The sequence below is a fragment of the Sebastes umbrosus genome, chromosome 12 (genome assembly GCF_015220745.1).
Source record: "Sebastes umbrosus isolate fSebUmb1 chromosome 12, fSebUmb1.pri, whole genome shotgun sequence".
Taxonomy (NCBI): Eukaryota; Metazoa; Chordata; class Actinopteri; order Perciformes; family Sebastidae; genus Sebastes; species Sebastes umbrosus.
In genome coordinates this window covers 33706316-33726236 of record NC_051280.1, presented here as the reverse complement: position 1 = coordinate 33726236, position 19921 = coordinate 33706316, and the positions used below count along the sequence as shown (strand labels likewise).

The window sequence follows — 19921 nt, the reverse complement described above, 5'->3', positions numbered from 1 at the left end:
GGTGGATCCTCCAGTCCAGCAGGTGGCGCTCCGAGTGGATCTTCCAGTCCAGCAGGTGGCGCTCCGAGTGGATCTTCCAGTCCAGCAGGTGGCGCTCCGAGTGGATCTTCCAGTCCAGCAGGTGGCGCTCCGAGTGGATCTTCCAGTCCAGCAGGTGGCGCTCCGAGTGGATCCTCCAGTCCAGCAGGTGGCGCTCTGAGTGGATCCTCCAGTCCAGCAGGTGGCGCTCTGAGTGGATCCTGCAGTCCAGCAGGTGGCGCTCCGGGTGGATCCTCCAGTCCAGCAGGTGGCGCTCCGGGTGGATCCTCCAGTCCAGCAGGTGACGCTCCGAGTGGATCCTCCAGTCCAGCAGGTGGCGCTCCGGGTGGATCCTCCAGTCCAGCAGGTGACGCTCTGAGTGGATCCTCCAGTCCAGCAGGTGGCGCTCTGGGTGGATCCTCCAGTCCAGCAGGGGGCGCTCCGGGTGGATCCTCCAGTCCAGCAGGTGGCGCTCCGAGTGGATCCTCCAGTCCAGCAGGTGGCGCTCTGAGTGGATCCTCCAGTCCAGCAGGTGGCGCTCTGAGTGGATCCTGCAGTCCAGCAGGTGGCGCTCCGGGTGGATCCTCCAGTCCAGCAGGTGGCGCTCCGCGTGGATCCTCCAGTCCAGCAGGTGGCGCTCCGAGTGGATCCTCCAGTCCAGCAGGTGGCGCTCCGGGTGGATCCTCCAGTCCAGCAGGTGACGCTCTGAGTGGATCCTCCAGTCCAGCAGGTGGCGCTCTGGGTGGATCCTCCAGTCCAGCAGGGGGCGCTCCGGGTGGATCCTCCAGTCCAGCAGGTGGCGCTCTGAGTGGATCCTCCAGTCCAGCAGGGGGCGCTCTGGGTGGATCCTGCAGCCGGCTGAGAGCAGCTCAGGCCGGCTGTTCCTCAGCAGTAGAGCCGGTGTGTGTCTGGAGGAACCGTTAGCTCAACTCTCTCTGTGAGTCACAATACTGTTAATACTCTCTGCTCATTACGTCACTGGGTTATATTATTATATCATTATGTTATTATGTTATTATAGATTCAGCTCATCTAATGCACCAAAACAAGCTAACGTTAGCTTAGCGAGCTAGTTCCAGTCAGGCTAAAAACAGCTAACAGCTAACAGCTAGCTGCTAACAGCTAACAGCTAGCTGCTAACAGCTAGCAGCTAGCTGCTAACAGCTAGCAGCTAGCTGCTAACAGCTAGCAGCTAGCTGCTAACAGCTAGCAGCTAGCTGCTAACAGCTAGCAGCTAGCTGCTAACAGCTAACAGCTAGCTGCTAACAGCTAGCAGCTAGCTGCTAACAGCTAGCGTGTGTCTGGCTGCAGGACATCCGTGTGTTCATCTAGAGCTGTGGACTTTGAGTTGTGGACTTTGAGCTGTGGACTTTGAGCTGTGGACTCTGAGCTGTGGACTCGGAGCTGTGGACTTTGAGCTGTGGACTTTGAGCTGTGGACTTGGAGCTGTGGACTTTGAGCTGTGGACTCTGAGCTGTGGACTCTGAGCTGTGGACTCTGAGCTGTGGACTTTGAGCCAGACTCTTTTAAAACCAGAGAGATTAAAGCGAGTATCTTTACTGTCTTCAGGCATTAAGACCTTTAACGGGTCAGCAGGGTTTACTGATGAAAGTCATCGTTTCTATCCCCAGTGCGATGGGAAATATGATTTATTCATAAAGACATGTTTAGTCAGGACGTTAGAGGAGGATGTTCTGCAGGGTTCTGATTTATGAGAGGAGTCTGGTTATGAGATTCTCTTTTCATAAAATCACAGAAGAGTCTTTTGTGATTTGTTTCTCAGCGCTATTCGGGGACCACATACAGCAGCAGCATTGGTTTACATCCCAAACAGTGGTGGCATTGACTTTGAAGAAGTTTGCTAGTTAACTGAGAGTGGTTTTGTTATTTCTCAGATTAAAGGGTCTACAGAGGAGGAAAGCCCCCCCCGGCCCCCCCCGGCCCCCCCCGGCCCGCCATGGCGGACATCAAGAACTTCCTGTACGCCTGGTGTGGAAAGAAGAAACTGACTCCCAGCTACGACATCCGAGCTGCAGGGAACAAAAACAGGCAGAAGTTTATGTGCGAGGTGAGTTTAAAGGTCCCATATCGTGCTCATGGTGCTGTTTCTAACACGTTTACATGCTTTAAAGGGACTATTTGTAACTTTCAGAGATGTCTTGTTAACAGCGACACCTGTGGCCGTTAAGTCAACTAAAGTCAGCGGTACATTTATACGCTTAAAAAGTTACAAACGGTCCCTTATAATAAAAAAACAACTTTATTTTCCTCATACTGGTCGACCTGAATGTACCTGTATTCACCCTCTGTCTGAAACGCTCCTTTTTTGCGCATTTTGACGGAATTGCAACAGAATTGCATTAACATTGCTAGTCAACAGCTTGGGTCCATGTGTCCATGTGTACATGTACAAAAGTTTTTTTTTAATTTTTGCAAATTTATTAAAAATAAAGAACGAAAATATAACATGTGCATAAGTATGTGATTTTTTTCGTTTTTTATTTTTAATAAAATTGCAAAAATTTCAAAAAAACTTTTTTCACGTAATCATTATGGGCTATTGTGTGTAGAATTTTGAGGGGAAAAAATAATTTAATCCATTTTGGAATAAGGCTGTAACATAACAAAATGTGGAAAAAGTAAAGCGCTGTGAATACTTTCCGGATGCACTGTACTTCTTGTCAGCTGATGACATTCACATCCACGGCAACCAGGAATAAACTGGGACACATTTAGAATGTTTACATTTAAAATTGTGTCAATGATCTAAATATTGTATATTCGTGACATCACGAATGGACAGAAATCCTAACGGCTTGTTTCAAATGCAGAGCTTGTGAATACGGGCTGTGTGTATTTCCCTGTGGATTGAGTGTTTCGATACTTTCACAGTATGTAGAGAGGATTTAAGCCTGCTTTATAATACAAAAACATGAAAATCTCACTTTTTTATAATATGGGACCTTTAAGTTAAACGTGTACTCTGTGTACTTCTACCTCCGGTCCATTCTCTAACCCTAAACTCTCCTCCGCTCAGGTCCGTGTCGAAAGCTACAACTACACCGGGATGGGCAACTCCACCAACAAGAAGGACTCTCAGTCCAACGCTGCCAGAGACTTTGTCAACTACCTGGTCCGAACCGGGGAGATGAGTGCAGCGGAGGTCCCGGCTGTGGGGGTCAGCACGCTTTTCATGTTGTCCTGTAAATGATGACGTACACTTTTATTCATGTTTGAAAGAGTGTACAGGTTCAACAGTGAGCACCTTCAGTAACACGGAGAAGGGTGTTATTTTAAGGATTTATAACATTTGTCAGACATCTGAGTTACTAGCCTGACGCTGCATTAGAAATCTGTGAATGAGGTCATTGATTGAGCTTTATTATGTCACCAGGTGAGCGTTCCAGCTGGTGACCAACCTGATGGAGGAGGAGGAGGAGGACCAGGAGGACCAGGAGGAGGAGGAGGAGGAGGAGCCGGAGGAGCCGGTGGCTTTGGAAGCCTCCCTTCCAGCGGTCCTCTGCCACCTCACCTTGTAGTGAAAGCTGAACAAGGTACCATCATCTCTCTCACACACTCGCCCTCAATACCGCCAGGCGGTCAGAGTTCCCAAAGTGAGGCTGAGAGACCTGAACACTCCTTCGATCGTGGTCTCATCCAGGAGACGTGTATGAAGTCTAAAGTATTAATGATGTGTTTGCCTGTTGTTCTTAGAGGAGTGCGGCAGCAGCGGGCCGGTACCAGGAGTGACTGGACTCGGCTACTCAGGAGGAGGAAACTCTGGGTGGGGAGGAGGAAGAGGAGAAGGAGGAGGAGGAGGAGGAGACGAAGGAGCTCAGTGGGAGCGAGGAGCCAACCTGAAGGAGTACTACGCCAAGAGAGATGAACAGGAAGCGCAGGCGGTACGATACTTCCTGTTTATTTCTTCCCATCTGACAAAGTCCAGCTGAAAGTGAATCTGATAGGACCGCCACTAATTTCTTTAACGCAACTTGTGACTTTTAGGTTGTAGTGGCTCAGTTTTAAAGCTAGAGTGAAGATACTGGAATATGAAACTAGTAAACCTGATGAATCCATCGGTACCAACCATGTCAGACTAGCTGGTCCTGAAGGAGGTTAAATAACGCTCCAAACTTACGCTAGATTTTGGCGAGGAAAAACTGTCATGTCCATGTTCAAAGGGGTCCCTTGACCTCTGACCTCCAGATGTGTGAATGTAAATGGGTTCTATGGGTACCCACGAGTCTCCCCTTTACAGACATGCCCACTTTATGATCATCACATGCAGTTTGGGGCAAGTCATAGTCAAGTCAGCACACTGACACACTGACAGCTGTTGTTGCCTGTTGGGCTGCAGTTTGCCATGTTATGATTGGAGCATATTGTTCTATGCTAAATGCAGTACCTGTGAGGGTTTCTGGACAATATCTGTCATTGTTTTGTGTTGTTAATTGATTTCCAATAATAAATATATACATACATTTACATAAAGCAGCATATTTGTCCACTCCCATGTTGATAAGAGGATTAAATACTGGACTAATCTCCTTTAAGGTTCATTTAGAACAGATAAAACATGTGATTAATCGCAATTAAATATTTGAATCTATTTTCAGCCCTCGTATATATATATATATATATATATATATATATATATAACACCTATTTCATCCCTGCAGACTCTGGAGTCGGAGGAGGTGGACTTGAACGCTAATCTCCATGGTAACTGGACGCTGGAGAACGCCAAGGCCCGTCTGAACCAGTACTTCCAGAAGGAGAAAACCAGCGCTGAGTATAAATACAGCCAAGTGGGACCGGACCACAACAGGTCTGGATCAGAACACTGGAAGGCTTTTACACCTGATATGTTACAGATTAGATTTTTATATCTTCACACAGACTTATTATTATTATTATTATTATTATTATTTTAATGGTTACCTCGATAACGCCAAATCCTGCTTCGTAGTCCAGACCTCAGGTCGACTCAGGACTCATTAACCTCTTACCATTTTGCCCTCTTTTATTCGAGGGGTCGCGGGGACACGGGGTGTTTAGGGGGAGATAAATAGTCAACAGTAGATGTCACATAGATATAATATAATATATAATTTGAGATGCAGCTCAGCACTGTGTGTTAAGTTGTTCTAGTCATAAATCAGAAATAAACATGAATTAATTAATTAAAATAAATAGTGAAAGTGTATAAGGGTTTATAACATGATGATAGAAGTATATGATGGTCATCCCCATGCTCTATCATGTTTCATAAGTTGTTACTCAGATTTGGTGCTAAATTTAACCATTTTTTACCAACTGGAGAATTGATAAAAATGGTCAATAATCCCTCCAAAATACCACATTAAGAAACCAAGACCTTGAGGAACACCAGAGAAAGAGACATGCTGTGATTTGGTTTCAAAAACTTTGTAAGAATTTTATATTTGGGCGATTGGATGGTGAGTACAACAACAGAAAGCTGCTCTTCAGGAGCATCAGAGCCTTTATTTAGTGTAGCACCGGGCCTCTGTGGTTCTACAGAGAACAGTTCTGAAGCTGTAAAGACTTCTGTAGGACATGGCGTGTGTGCGTGTGCGTGTGCGTGTGTGTGTGTGCGTGTGTGTGTAACGAGTTGGTTGCTAGTTGAAATCCCCCCCTTGGTATTGAGATGTGAGCTCAGGATGTTCCTGTATGTTTTTCTGCTGGACTGCTGTAAACCCAGAGACCTCCGGAGTGTGTCGGCTACACCAGAGAGATCTCACTGTTTGATCACGTCTAACTAAACCCGACTGACACCAGAGCAGAGGGCAGGCTGACGGACGGTACCAGACACCAGCTAAATCCTGGCTCAATATAATGTTCTCATTAATGCACCTCTCGTTTGGCTTTACGTTTAAACAATCAAATCAAATCAGCTGTTAAACCCCAGAACGTTCTGATCACATCAGTATTAGTTCATGTTTTTACCACCGCAGGTCTCTTGATATTACGTTTATGCTGAAGCATCTTAATAATTCCTTATTTTAACAAAAAAACGGAACGGAAAAAAAGTCGTAATATTACGAGAATAAAGTAATAATAATGTAAAGTAGTAATTTTACTTGTTATTTTTCTTTATTCTCGTAAAGTTACGACTTTATTCTCGTAATATTACGACTTTTGTTCACGTTAAGTTGTGACTTTATTGTGTAAATCCTCAGATGTGTTTTCCCTCAATGTGGCCCTAATACTCCGTAGTACATTGTCTCTTTGGCCCTCACTGCATCAGACTTATATACTACATACTTCGACTATAAACTGTGTTACCTTCATAATGATCAAATGTTTTGAGGCTCCAGACAGATTTGTTTTGCCTAAAATGGCTCTTTTGATAGTAAAGGTTGCTGACCTCTGAGTTAGATGATGGTGCAAACTATTGATGGACGGACAGACGAGGACAAATCCTACCACATTTTGGCTGCTAGTCGCCCGTCCTGTTGGAAACGGCCAACATTTAGCTGGTGAAGTGGACAGGTGTTGACTATGTGGAGACTGAAGAGAGTCTCTGCCTCGTCAGGGAACACAGAAGCGACGCCAGAACTCACAACCTCACTGAAGGAAGACATGCGACAGCGTTTAGGTGCACTAAAGCTGTCCCATGGGTGCAGCAGCAGGTCGGGGGGGCTCGGTGGAGTCTGGTTGTGATTTCTGGTGTCACTGTGTCACCGCAGGGCGCTCAGCAGCCGGGAGAATCTCAGCTGTTCATTGGTGTTTTTTTAATCTCAAGTCTGGCAGAAAAACATACAGGCCTTCCTCCTGAGAGCTCCTGAGGCAGGTGAGTGCTTCACTTAAAGACTTTTCTTTTCTCTTTGATTTTGAAAAGCGCAGAGGAAGTGAAGCTGTGATGTTTGTGTTTGTTTCTGCAGGAGCTTCATAGCGGAGATGGTGCTGTTTGTGAGACAGCTCGGCAGAAGTAAGACTCACAAATATTCTTCCCCTAAATGTGTATGAACTTCTCCATAATAACCGATATTACACGAGTACATTTACTCAAGTACTGAAGTACAATCTGGAGGTACTTCTACTTTACCTACATCTACATCTCAGAGTACATATTGTACTTTTTACTGCATTACATTTATCTGATAACTTCAGTTACTTTAAAACTAATCAACTCATAACTGCTGCTGTATTATTAGAGATTAAACTAGCAGCAGTCTCTGAAGTCATTCAAAGCAGCTCCACCTTTACCAGCTGCAATATTAAAGTGATGAAAACATTAATGCATCAATCATTATAATACAATAATATGATGGAGATTATTCTGCATAATGATGACTTTTACTTTTAGTACTTACTAGGGATGCACCGATACCGATACCAGTATCGGGTATCGGGTATCGGGTCTGATACTGTGCTCATGTATTCATGCTCACAAAACGGCACCGATACCACTTTACGGTAGCGTGACGTTAACCTCTCGTCACCATCTTTCAGGTCCTCACGCTCCACCTCCCCGACGGTGCGAGCGAGACTGGTTATGAAACCGTCTCAATTTAATACCGATGCCTCTATATGACCTACATACGCAAACGAGACCATCTGGTCGGATTCCGCACAGATGAAATCCTGTTGTAACTCCTTCAGCTCAGACTCCTCCAGCTCAGACTCCTTCAGCTCAGACTCCTCCAGCAGCGAACAGACCCAGATCCGGCTTCGCTGCCGCCTTCGACCTGCAGTCGTAGCTCCGGCGGGCGGGAGGCAGAGAGCTCTGGCGCCCGACAGCAGCGGGTCCATCTCCGGCCAGAGTTTCTCCGCCGGTGCCCGCTTGGAGCAGACGCCATGCCGCTGGAGGCAAAGGGAGGCACGGGGAGAACCAGAACCAGGACGGCTGACTGTCAGACTCTGCTGCAGTAAAATGAGAGGTTTTCTAAAGGGAGTCTGGTGCTCAGGAACACCAAATGGAAGTTCCTTGTTGTAGCTTTAAGTAAAGTTTGTAATGCATATTACTACTTTTATTGAAGTAAAAGATCTGAGTACTTCTTCCACTTCTGGAGCGCCACATATAAACCAAATGCTCATCAAAATGTTGCTCTAAAGCACCTTTTAAGTTCCAGCAGCAGTAAAATAAAACTACTGTATACAAATCATCAAAGTCAAATGGTGTTAGGCCCAACCTGTCACCCCGAGGATCCTCTAATGTTCTCACAATCATCTGTTTCTGTTCCGATGGGAGTCATATCTATCAGAAGGTCAAAGGTCACAGCAGTTTGCCCTCCGTGTGCTCTGCAGGGATCACGGCTCGAGAGCACGGCTCCAACAAGAAGCTGGCGGCTCAGTCGTGCGCTCTGTCTCTGGTCCGACAGCTGTACCACCTGGGGGTCCTGGAGGCGTTCTCGGGGGTCACCAAGAAGAAGGAAGGAGAGACGGTAAGCGGGATGACATCTCACGTGACCCCGTTTCCTGTGAGGTGTTGAGTGTTTCACTCACTGTGGTGTTTTGTTGTCCAGCTGGAGGCGTTCGAGGTCAGCGTGTCTCCAGAGCTGCAGCAGCAGCTGGCCAGTGTCGTCCAGGAGCTCGGAGTCAGCATCCCGCCACCGGTGAGTCCCCTGAGCCACCAGAACTGACCACTGATCAGTGTGTGGATCCATCTAAGGGCTAATGTATTGTATATGTTGAGTGTATAACTTGGTTCTCGTGGTCCCGTCCAGCCCGCAGACCCCTCCAGCCCGGTGTCTCTGGTTCAGGGGAAGATGGCGACGTTCGAGCCGTCCCAGCGTCAAAGCGGAGCCGGGGTCGTCCCCTGGTCGCCTCCGCAGATCAACTGGAACCCCTGGACCAGCAGCAACATCGACGAGGGACCGCTGGCCTACGTGAGTCTAGAGAGGCAGATGAGCAGATGTTCAGTAGTCCACTAATGAGTCACTACAGTTTGTGTTTCAGTTTCAGGTTTAACTTCACCTTAATGACACTGAGATACTTTGTTTATTGTCTCCAGTGCACTCCGGAGCAGATCAGTGGCGACCTGCACAATGAGCTCATGTACCAACTGGAACATGACGACAACCTGCAGAAGGTCAGTCCTTCTTCTTCTTCTTCTTCTTCTTCTGCTTCTTCTTCTGCTTCTTCTTCTTCTTCTTCTTCTACTACGTCTTCTTCTTCTACTGCTTCTGCTTTATTCAGTAAAATAACACAAGCAATAGAAGAAGTGTAGAAAAATGTAAATGGTGTGTTTCAGGTCCTGGCGGGACGCGACCAGCTGCCCGTCAAAAAGTTTGAGGAGGAGATCATGGACACGGTGCAGAACAACTCCGTGGTGATCATCAGAGGAGCGACGGGCTGCGGTAAAACCACTCAGGTTCCTCAGTACATCCTGGACCGCTTCATCAAGAACGGCAGAGCGTCCGACTGCAACATCGTGGTCACCCAGGTAACGCTCGGCATCCGAAGACACCTTCATGTACGTGTGTGCCTGTCGGTTGGTAACTCTCTACTCTCTTCCTCCCTGCAGCCCAGAAGGATCAGCGCCGTGTCGGTGGCCGAGCGAGTCGCCTACGAGAGAGGAGAGGATGTCGGGAAGAGCTGCGGCTACAGCGTCCGGTTCGAATCCATCCTCCCTCGGCCGCACGCCAGCGTCCTCTTCTGCACCGTCGGTACGTAAACGGACTCCAATCGTCGATATACGACCCAATCGACAATCAGCCTAATGAGCTGTTTTGGTTCACATCATTGTTTCCCATAAGATCAGTTCTGTCCGTGTTGTGTGTCAGCAGGATGCTGATGAGTGTGTGTGTGTTTTGTGGGTTTCAGGTGTTTTGCTTCGGAAGCTTGAAGCAGGAATCAGAGGCATCAGCCACGTCATCGTTGATGAGATCCACGAGAGAGACATCAATGTGAGTGAGTTTATTACATCATGTGTTCTGTGGTTCTGGTTGTGGAGCCTCCGGTCCATTTCCTGTCTCTGTCTGACTCGTCTGTGTGTCTGCGCAGACGGACTTCCTGATGGTGGTCCTCAGAGACGTGATCCAGGCCTACCCGGAGGTCCGCATCATCCTCATGTCGGCCACCATCGACACCACCATGTTCAGAGAGTACTTCTTCAACGCCCCCATCATCGAGGTGTTCGGACGCACCTTCGCTGTTCAAGGTACCTCACTGACCTCTCTGACCTCACTGACCTCTCTGACCCCTCTGACCCCTCTGACCCCTCTGACCTCACTGACCTCTATGACCTCTCTGACCTCTCTGACTAAATGTTGGCTTGTGGAAGCGCCCTTAGATGTGATGTTTGGGACATTTACTGTGTAAAAGTAAACCTGTCAGTGCTCTCTGGTGGTGTTTACTGTTACTGACTAGCAGAACTACACGCCGATGCCCATACATGTATGTCTGTAATACAGTTAGATGAGCCATGACAATATATCAGTCTGATCCTCCTGCTCCAGTGGGTATTTCCCAGACTAAAATCTCACGGTGAAAACAAAGCTTTATTTTACAGATCCTCGGACACAAAATGATTTTGATTGAATTTAAGGGTTATATCAACAGAATTTATTTGATTCATTTATTTATTTATTTATTATTATTATTTAATTCAGTTTTTTTTATTTTATAATTTGTATTTATTTATTTATTTATTTTTTTCAAATTTATTATTATCATTTTTTCTCCTCCCTTATTTTTGAATACTTTGTTTTGAAATGTACAGTTACTATCTATTATCTTATGTACATATTATTTTATTTCTTATGGTTTATGTTGTATTCATTTTCCTTAAGGAAACAATATAAAGCATGATTTTAAAAAAAAGAGGGTTATATTATCAGAATTTATTATTTATTCTTTTATTTGTTTGTATTTACATTTCAATATTATTATTATTAATAATAATAATAATAATATTGTTTAAATTTCAATTTATTATATTTTTTATTTTATTATTTTACTTGTATTTTATTATTATTATTTTATTATTATTATTATTACCATTTTTATCCTGTTTTTGAATACTTTGTTTTTCAATTTACAGTTACTATCTGTTATTTTATGTACATATTATTTTATATGTTATGGGTTAGGTTGGTAAAATGTTTAAAGTTTAATTTATTATAATTTTAATTTAATTATTTTATACTTTTTATTTATTTGTATCTCTATATTTGTATTTGTTATGGTTTAGGTTGTTGTATTCATTTTTCTTAAGGAAACAATATAAAGCATGATTTTAAAAAAGGGTTATATCAACAGAATTTATTTTGTTAATTAATTTATATTTCTTCATTAATATTATGATTTATTTAAATTTAATTTTTTTAATTTTAATTTATAATTTTAATTTAATTATTTTATACTTTTTATTTATTTTGATCTCTATTTTTGTATTTTTATGGTTTAGGTTGTAGTAATTTTTCTTAAGGAAACAATATAAGGCATGATTTTTAAAAAAGTGGGTTAAATCAACAGAGTAGAGATCAACGCTAAGAAATGACATTTCATCGTGATTAAGTGTCCAGGTAAACAAAGCCCGAGACCACAGCAGGGCCGAAGAGTTCTAATTAGTTTTTTGTTTTAAAAACAGAGTATTTCCTGGAAGACTGCATCCAGATGACCAACTTTGTCCCTCCACCGATGGACCGCAAGAAGAAAGACAAAGACGAGGAGGGAGGAGACGATGATGTAAGCATCACGCCGCAATTACTGTATCTAAATTAAGGTTGTGTAGTTCAGTGAGGCTGAAAAACATAAACAGAAGTGTGAGATGTTATTGTTTTTGTGTCCCGTCTGAGCAGACTAACTGTAACCTGATCTGCGGGCCGGACTACACGGCGGAGACGAAGCGTTCGATGGCTCAGATCAACGAGAAGGAGACGTCCTTCGAGCTGGTGGAGGCTCTGCTGAAGTACGTCGAGACGCTGCAGGTGGCCGGCGCCGTGCTCATCTTCCTGCCCGGCTGGAACCTCATCTACTCCATGCAGAGACACCTGGAGACCAACCCACACTTTGGTACGTCACCACGCCACCACGTTACAGACCGCTGGCTGCAGCCAAGGTACTGGAGACTTAACAAAGAAACACCTGGAGGGCTGGATACCGTCGAGAGCTCCAGAACAGACTAAATACATATAAGAAATCTGCTGTAATGTGGTCGAACTGACCCTTTAAGTCACAGTCATGCACACATCTGGAACCAGAGGTGATGTTTTGAATAGAATCAAATATCAACACTTGAATGGAAAGCATTGAAATGACTGAAAACCAGTGGTGGAAGAAGATATTTACCTCTGAGTAGACGTAGAGAGTAGCAGAACATGGAAACACTCAAAGTACAAGTACCGTTGAACTTCTACGTAAATCCAGTAGTTGAGTAAATGTTCAGCTGTGATGGAAGCTTTGTTTTGTTTGTATTTGTTTCCAGGCAGTAACCGGTACCGGATCATGCCGCTGCACTCACAGATCCCCCGAGAGGAGCAGAGGAGGGTGTTTGAACCGGTTCCCGACAACATCAGGAAGGTCGAGACCAAAAACCTTTGTTTTGTTTTTAAATGTGGTTAGTGAGATTCAGAGAGCCGCCGGCCTCCAGCTCCCTGACAGAGAGAACGTTACCACATCCTTTCATTTCCTTTCTTTATGGTAATAAACATAACGTTTTTAGCCGTCGCCATTTTGGTTTTTATATATTTATAAACATGTTTCAATTCATTTCTTCATGTTGTGATCCTCCCTTCGTTCCGTTCTTACTCCCGACCTCCGAACACATTTCAGACAGCGATATGTTCCTTTAAGCTCTGTGTTACGTCGATATCATGACTCACTGCGTTTAACCTGCAGGTGATTCTGTCCACCAACATCGCAGAGACGAGCATCACCATCAACGACGTCGTCTACGTCATCGACTCGTGCAAGTAAGTGTGTCAGCGTCGTGTTTGACGTCCTGGTTTGAAGCTCGACCGGTGCTGATGTGTGTTGGTTGTCCTGACAGGCAGAAGGTGAAGCTCTTCACCTCCCACAACAACATGACCAACTACGCCACCGTCTGGGCCTCCAAGACCAACCTGGAGCAGAGGAAAGGCCGCGCCGGCCGAGTCCGAGCCGGGTTCTGCTTCCACCTCTGCAGCCGCGCTCGATTCGAGAGGTAAGACCCCGTAAATACCCCGACGCATCCTCAGTGTCCTAACAGATGTGTGTAGTTGGTAGAGTCCTAACAGATGTGTGTAGTTGGTAGTCCTAACAGATGTGTGTTGTTGGTAGAGTCCTAACAGATGTGTGTAGTTGGTAGAGTCCTAACAGATGTGTGTAGTTGGTAGAGTCCTAACAGATGTGTGTTGTTGGTAGAGTCCTAACAGATGTGTGTTATTGGTAGAGTCCTAACAGATGTGTGTAGTTGGTAGAGTCCTAACAGATGTGTGTTGTTGGTAGAGTCCTAACAGATGTGTGTTGTTGGTAGAGTCCTAACAGATGTGTGTTGTTGGTAGAGTCCTAACAGATGTGTGTAGTTGGTAGAGTCCTAACAGATGTGTGTAGTTGGTAGAGTCCTAACAGATGTGTGTTGTTGGTCGAGTCCTAACAGATGTGTGTTGTTGGTAGAGTCCTAACAGGTGTGTGTTGTTGGTAGAGTCCTAACAGATGTGTGTTGTTGGTCGAGTCCTAACAGATGTGTGTAGTTGGTAGAGTCCTAACAGATGTGTGTAGTTGGTAGAGTCCTAACAGATGTGTGTAGTTGGTAGAGTCCTAACAGATGTGTGTTGTTGGTAGAGTCCTAACAGATGTGTGTAGTTGGTAGAGTCCTAACAGATGTGTGTTGTTGGTAGAGTCCTAACAGATGTGTGTAGTTGGTAGAGTCCTAACAGATGTGTGTAGTTGGTAGAGTCCTAACAGATGTGTGTTGTGTGTCTGCAGGCTGGAGACTCACATGACTCCAGAGATCTTCAGGACTCCGCTGCATGAGGTCGCTCTGAGCATCAAGCTGCTGAGGCTCGGAGCCATCGGACACTTCCTGTCCAAGGCCATCGAACCGCCGCCGCTGGACGCCGTCATCGAGGCCGAACACACTCTGAAAGGTCTAAACCTCACACTAACATGACAGCTGCTACGTCATTAATGAATCCCATCAGCAGGGTTGGCGTGGTCGAAACCGACGGATCCATCAGGTCCTCTAGTTTCAGATGATCTTCCCTCTAGCTTCAGAACGGAGCCGCTACACCCTCAAAATCACAAGTTGTGTTGATGCGTTAACTTTGACAGCCCTGTAAAGTATCAATACTGGGGCCAGATGTTGGCTCCAGATGTTGGCTCCAAACAGGAAGTGCTGTTTCTCTATAATGATAGAGTGTAAAGCAGCAGAGACTCAGTTTAACTCTGTTTGTTGTCTCTCTCTCAGAGCTGGATGCTCTGGACACCAACGATGAACTGACTCCTCTGGGACGCATTCTGGCTCGGCTGCCCATCGAACCACGACTCGGGAAGATGATGATCATGGGCTGCATCTTCCAGTCAGTTTCTTCTTCTTCTTCCTCTTCTTCTTCCTCTTCCTCTTCTTCTTCTTCTTCTTCTTATTCTTATTCTTATTCTTGTTCTCCTTCTCCTTCTCCTTCTCCTTCTCGTTCTTGTTCTTGTTCTTGTTCTTGTTCTCCTTCTCCTTCTCCTTCTCCTTCTCCTTCTCCTTCTCCTTCTCGTTCTCGTTCTTGTTCTTGTTCTTGTTCTTGTTCTTCTTCTTCTTCTTCTTCGTCTTCTTCTTGACTTTACTGTCCAGATGAATCTCCAGACATCCTGTGTAATAGATGACGTGTCTCCCTCTAGCGTTGGAGATGCGATGTGCACCATCTCGGCCGCCACATGTTTCCCGGAGCCGTTCGTCAGCGAGGGGAAACGTCTCGGCTTCGTCCACAGGAACTTCGCCGGCAGCCGCTTCTCCGACCACGTGGCTCTGCTGTCCGTCTTCCAAGCCTGGGACGACGTCAGGTCGGTTACAATGTTTGGACAGCTTCAGATCAGAAGATAGTATTCTACCAACGTGCACGCCATGAGCACGTATATACATATATATCCATATATATTCATTAACCCCGTGTTGTTCCTGATCAGGATCAACGGAGAGGACGCAGAAACTCGTTTCTGTGAACACAAACGTCTCAACATGTCGACGCTGAGGATGACCTGGGAGGCCAAAGTCCAGCTGAAGGACATCCTGGTCAACTCTGGATTCCCTGAAGGTACCTGAACGCACCACAGAAGGAGCCTTTACTAGAGAAAGGTTCAGTAAACAGCATCATGACCTCTGTCCTCTGTCCTCCTGCGTGTCCCCGTCAGAGTGTCTCATGACTCAGATGTTCAACACGGTGGGACCGGACAACAACCTGGACGTGGTGGTGTCTCTGTTGACCTTCGGCTCGTACCCCAACGTCTGCTACCACAAGGAGAAGAGGAAGATCCTGACCACCGAGGGGCGCAACGCCCTCATCCACAAATCCTCCGTCAACTGCCCCTTCAGCAGCCACGACATGACCTACCCCTCCCCCTTCTTCGTCTTCAGTGAGAAGGTAACCTTTACTGAAGACGCTGCTATTGGAACACTTCATCAATAATAAAATATATTAGGGCTGTCAATCAGTTAAAATAGTTAATGGTACATGTTTTGTCTGTTCTAAATGAACCTTAAGGGAGATTAGTCAAGTATTTAATCCTTTTATCAACATGGGAGTGGACAAATATGCTGCTTTATGCAAATGTATGTTTATATTCATTATTATAAATCAATTAACAACACAAATCAATGACAGATATTGTCCAGAAAACCCTCACAGGTACTTATATATAATTTATAAGTAGTATATGTACTTACTTATGTATAATACAATATATAAATACATAAATAAATATAAAAAATAAATAAATAGATGTGAAAAATAAAAATTTAAAGGAAAAATGAATGGATAAATAATAAATATTAAAAATGAAAATGAAAAATAAAAGATAGATAAATACATTGAAAAGTGTAAATATAAAATAAAAAATAAAAATGGAAAATAAAAAACTGAAATAAATGTAAAAAAAAATGCAATAAATAAATAATAAATAAATATAAAAAATATAAATCAGTTAACAACACAAAACAATGACAGATATTGTGCAGAAAGCCTCACAGGTACTGCATTTAGCATAAAACAATATGCTCAAACTGCATGTGATTATCATAAAGTGGGCATGTCTGTAAAGGGGAGACTTGTGGGTACCCGTAGAACCCATAGAACCCATTTACATTCACATATGTGGACATGACAGTTTTTCCTCGACAACATTTAGCGTAAGTTTGAAGCGTTATTTAACCTCCTTCACTACCAGATAGTATTTTTCTGACTTTTTTTGGGACATTATTCTCATTTTTTTTCGTACATTTCGTGGCTTTTTTAACTTTTTTATGGCTTTTTTGGACTTTTTTAAAAAAAATTTTGACATTTTTCAGATTTTTTTTGGGACAAAAACTCTCACCCATTGACATATCTGGAGGTCAGAGGTCAAGAGACCCCTTTGAAAATGGCCATGACAGTTGTTCCTCGCCAAAATTTGTCTTAAGTTTGTAGCGTTATTTAACCTCCTTCAGGACCAGCTAGTCTGCCCTGGTTGGTACCGATGGATCCATCAGGTTTTATAGTGTCAGATCACAAGTTGTGTTAATGCATTAAAGAAGTAAGTGGGGTTAAAACTAATTTGTGTTAACGTGTTATTATAAAGTGAACTTTGACAGCCCTTGTATTAATCTAATGAAATATTCTGCTTCAATCCGTGTTTGTTGGCGATTAGCCTTTCAATAACTACATTTTCTATTTCCACAAAGGGATCACACACACCTGCATTAACGGGGCGGTGTATCAGCAACCTAACAACGCCATACGTTATTATCACGTTAACATTGACAGACCAATCAGGAACATTCATTTATGCACAAATTTGATATCCAGACTTTTGTGAATTGGGTTGTGATGGTTTGATATTTTTAAAAAGAGGATCACCAGAGAAGAATATCTGAAGATTATTCATATAATATGTGAAAACGTAAGTGAAAAATGGCTGGAAAAAATCTGAGAATTATTCTTAAAATATAAAAAATATAAGTGAAAAATATCAGAGAATTATTTGTAAAATTTGAAAAAATATTAGTAAAAAATGTCTGAAAAATATCCGAAAATAATTAGTAAATTATGTGAAAAACATAAGTGAAAAATGTTCTTTATTGTAGATTTCAGTCGTTGTGGGAAACGATCTCCTGGACCATAAACAAGCAGCAGCTCAACGTTCCAGGTCTCGTGTGTGTTGTTATAACGGAGTGTGTTTTGTGTGTCTCAGATCCGAACCCGGGCGATCTCCGCTAAAGGGATGACTCTGGTCAGTCCTCTGCAGCTGCTGCTGTTCGCCTGCAAGAAGATCAGCTCTGACGGAGACATCGTGGAGCTGGACGACTGGTGAGAATCATTACGAGCGCTGGACGGGCCGAGCGCTGCACGGGCCGAGCGCTGCACAGGCCGATTTAACATTAGAGACGTGACCTCTGACTGTCGGTGACCTATAACGTAATAATGTGTTCAGGATCAAACTGAGGATGCCTCACGAGGCGGCGGGCGGGATCGCGGCGCTGCGGGCCGGACTGGAGGCTCTGGTGGTGGAGGTCACCAAAGACCCGGAATACATCCGACAGCTGGACCAGACCAACCAGCAGCTGCTGAACATCATCAGACTCGTCTCCAAACCGTCAGCGGCGGGACTCAACATGATGGCCAACAACCAGCGGTACACACACACACAGACACACACACACACACACACACACAAACACACACACTGGAAGCATTAAAGGGCCTCTTCACACAGAGTCTTCATCAGCTTTCAGTCTAACGATGATTCTCCTCCTCTGCTCAGGATGGGAGACGGTCCTCGACCTCCAAAAATGGCACGCTTCGACGGAGGAGGAGGCGGAGGCGGCGGAGGCGGCGGAGGCGGCGGAGGCGGCGGCTACCGAGGAGGCGGCGGTTACAGAGGAGGGGGCGGATATGGAGGAGGGGGCGGAGGAGGATACCGAGGAGGAGGAGGAGGAGGGTACAGGGGAGGAGGTGGATATGGAGGAGGAGGAGGTTATAGAGGAGGAGGTGGATATGGAGGAGGAGGAGGTTATAAAGGTGGTGGAGGCTACAGAGGAGGAGGAGGAGGAGGTTATAGAGGAGGAGGAGGTGGAGGAGGTTATAGAGGAGGAGGAGGTGGAGGTGGAGGAGGTGGAGGGTACAGAGGAGGTTATTAACATCATGTCATCGTCACAGATCTCTCTTCTTCATCCTCTTCTTCTTCGTTGGTGTTGTAATGTTTGTAATGTTGTCAGTGAGCAGGATGATGTCCAACGTGTTATTTCCAGATGTGTTCTGATCCGTTTGAGTCTCTAATAAACCAGCTGATCTCTCAAACAGCAGAATGATGATTATTTATCATTTAAACCCCTAAAACTGGATTTTTTTAATTTTTATTTTGTATTAATCTTTCATCATTTTATCATGTGTCGTTCTTATTTAGGGGTTTTTCAACATTCAGCTTTCATTGTGTGTTGAATGTGTCGGTCCTCGTGGACAGAAGCTGTCGTGTGTCTGAGCACCAGAGCCCCTTACTCCCGGTGAACAAAAGAATATAAGATCTTTATTGTCATTATACTCATATATGATTAAATGTCAAAGGGCTTCTCTAAAATAAAACAAATAAAATCAGCATGAGAATAAAAGGCATTAGTTCATTTCACATATTTAGAGAGGTAAATGTTATGAGTGTTCATAAATAAATGTCTAATAATAAATATATGAAACCAAACAATCACACAAAGATCAGTTGTTGATGTGCATATAAGACAGATGAATGATTGATATTGTTGTATTTGATGGTTTCCACTGTGAGTCAACAGGAGGAAATAAAAATAAAAGTCACCAGCAGGGGGCGCCACCTGTCCTCACATCATCAGGCTTCACTGTCCTCTCACCTGCATGGGACATCAGGAGTTTCATATAAAAGGTTTAAAAATGTCCACATACTTGTGTTCAGGAGGAGAGTAAACTCACTATTAGGATCCAGTTTTACATAAAGTAAAGTTATATCTATAACCAGTAAACTGACTGAACGGGTCACATGGCAGCACCTGAACGCACCACCGCCTGCTGTGACCGGAAACTAAAGATCAAAAAGTAAAAGTGCTGATAAATGTCCAGTTTCTGAGACTCCAAGTAGCTGCTGTGTTTTCTACACTGGTGGAAAGTAACTAAGTACATTTACTCAAGTATTGTACTTAATAAGAAATTCGAGGTACTTGTACTTTGAGTGCCCCTGAAAAACATCCATCTTAATTTGAAAAACTAAACCCCTGGAAAAACATCTTAATTTGAAAATCTAAACCCCTGAAACATCTTAATTTGAAAAACTAAACCCCTGGAAAAACATCTTAATTTGAAAAACTAAACCCCTGAAAAACATCTTAATTTGAAAATCTAAACCCCTGAAAAACATCTTAATTTGAAAATCTAAACCCCTGAAAAACATCTTAATTTGAAAAACTAAACCCCTGAAAAACATCTTAATTTGAAAAACTAAACCCCTGGAAAAATATCTTAATTTGAAAAACTAAACCCCTGGAAAAACATCTTAATTTGAAAAACTAAACCCCTGGAAAAATATCTTAATTTGAAAAACTAAACCCCTGGAAAAAACCTCTTAATTTGAAAAACTAAACCCCTGGAAAAACATCTTAATTTGAAAATCTGCTTAACACTTTAATACTTTTACTTCAGCCTCTTTATATTTGACTGATTTACGTGTTCATGTGTTAATATGATGAATGAGTTAATAACAAACACTCATTTACATTCATTTATTCATCCACTGTTTTAACTGTGAAATAATCAGA

At 44.0% G+C, this 19921-nt stretch overlaps 2 protein-coding genes across 6 annotated transcripts in view; both read left to right on the top strand.

The window, feature by feature from the left end:
• The window catches only part of LOC119499314, an 843332-nt gene that overhangs the window by 328199 nt on the left and 495212 nt on the right, over positions 1 to 19921 (top strand). The gene's annotated exons all lie outside the window — the stretch shown is intronic.
• dhx9 (DEAH (Asp-Glu-Ala-His) box helicase 9) lies at positions 763 to 18445 on the top strand. 5 transcript variants are annotated; one of them, XM_037787346.1, is made up of 29 exons: positions 763 to 955; positions 1914 to 2086; positions 3056 to 3196; positions 3413 to 3443; positions 3477 to 3572; positions 3733 to 3920; positions 4698 to 4846; positions 6924 to 6970; positions 8290 to 8426; positions 8508 to 8597; positions 8709 to 8870; positions 8996 to 9073; positions 9236 to 9427; positions 9509 to 9650; positions 9808 to 9890; positions 9988 to 10144; positions 11576 to 11673; positions 11787 to 12000; positions 12413 to 12507; positions 12826 to 12899; positions 12977 to 13129; positions 13894 to 14054; positions 14375 to 14486; positions 14794 to 14955; positions 15079 to 15206; positions 15304 to 15533; positions 17338 to 17453; positions 17578 to 17778; positions 17908 to 18445. In XM_037787346.1, exons 2-29 carry the CDS (start codon positions 1976 to 1978, stop codon positions 18281 to 18283), a joined length of 3924 nt encoding a protein of 1307 aa, XP_037643274.1. In that variant the 5' UTR covers positions 763 to 955; positions 1914 to 1975; the 3' UTR covers positions 18284 to 18445. The 5 variants fall into 5 exon arrangements, with proteins under 5 accessions (XP_037643274.1, XP_037643275.1, XP_037643272.1 ...); XM_037787347.1 differs by having other exon boundaries at positions 3413 to 3572; positions 17908 to 18134; positions 18192 to 18445; XM_037787348.1 differs by having other exon boundaries at positions 764 to 955; positions 3413 to 3572; positions 17908 to 18134; positions 18234 to 18445.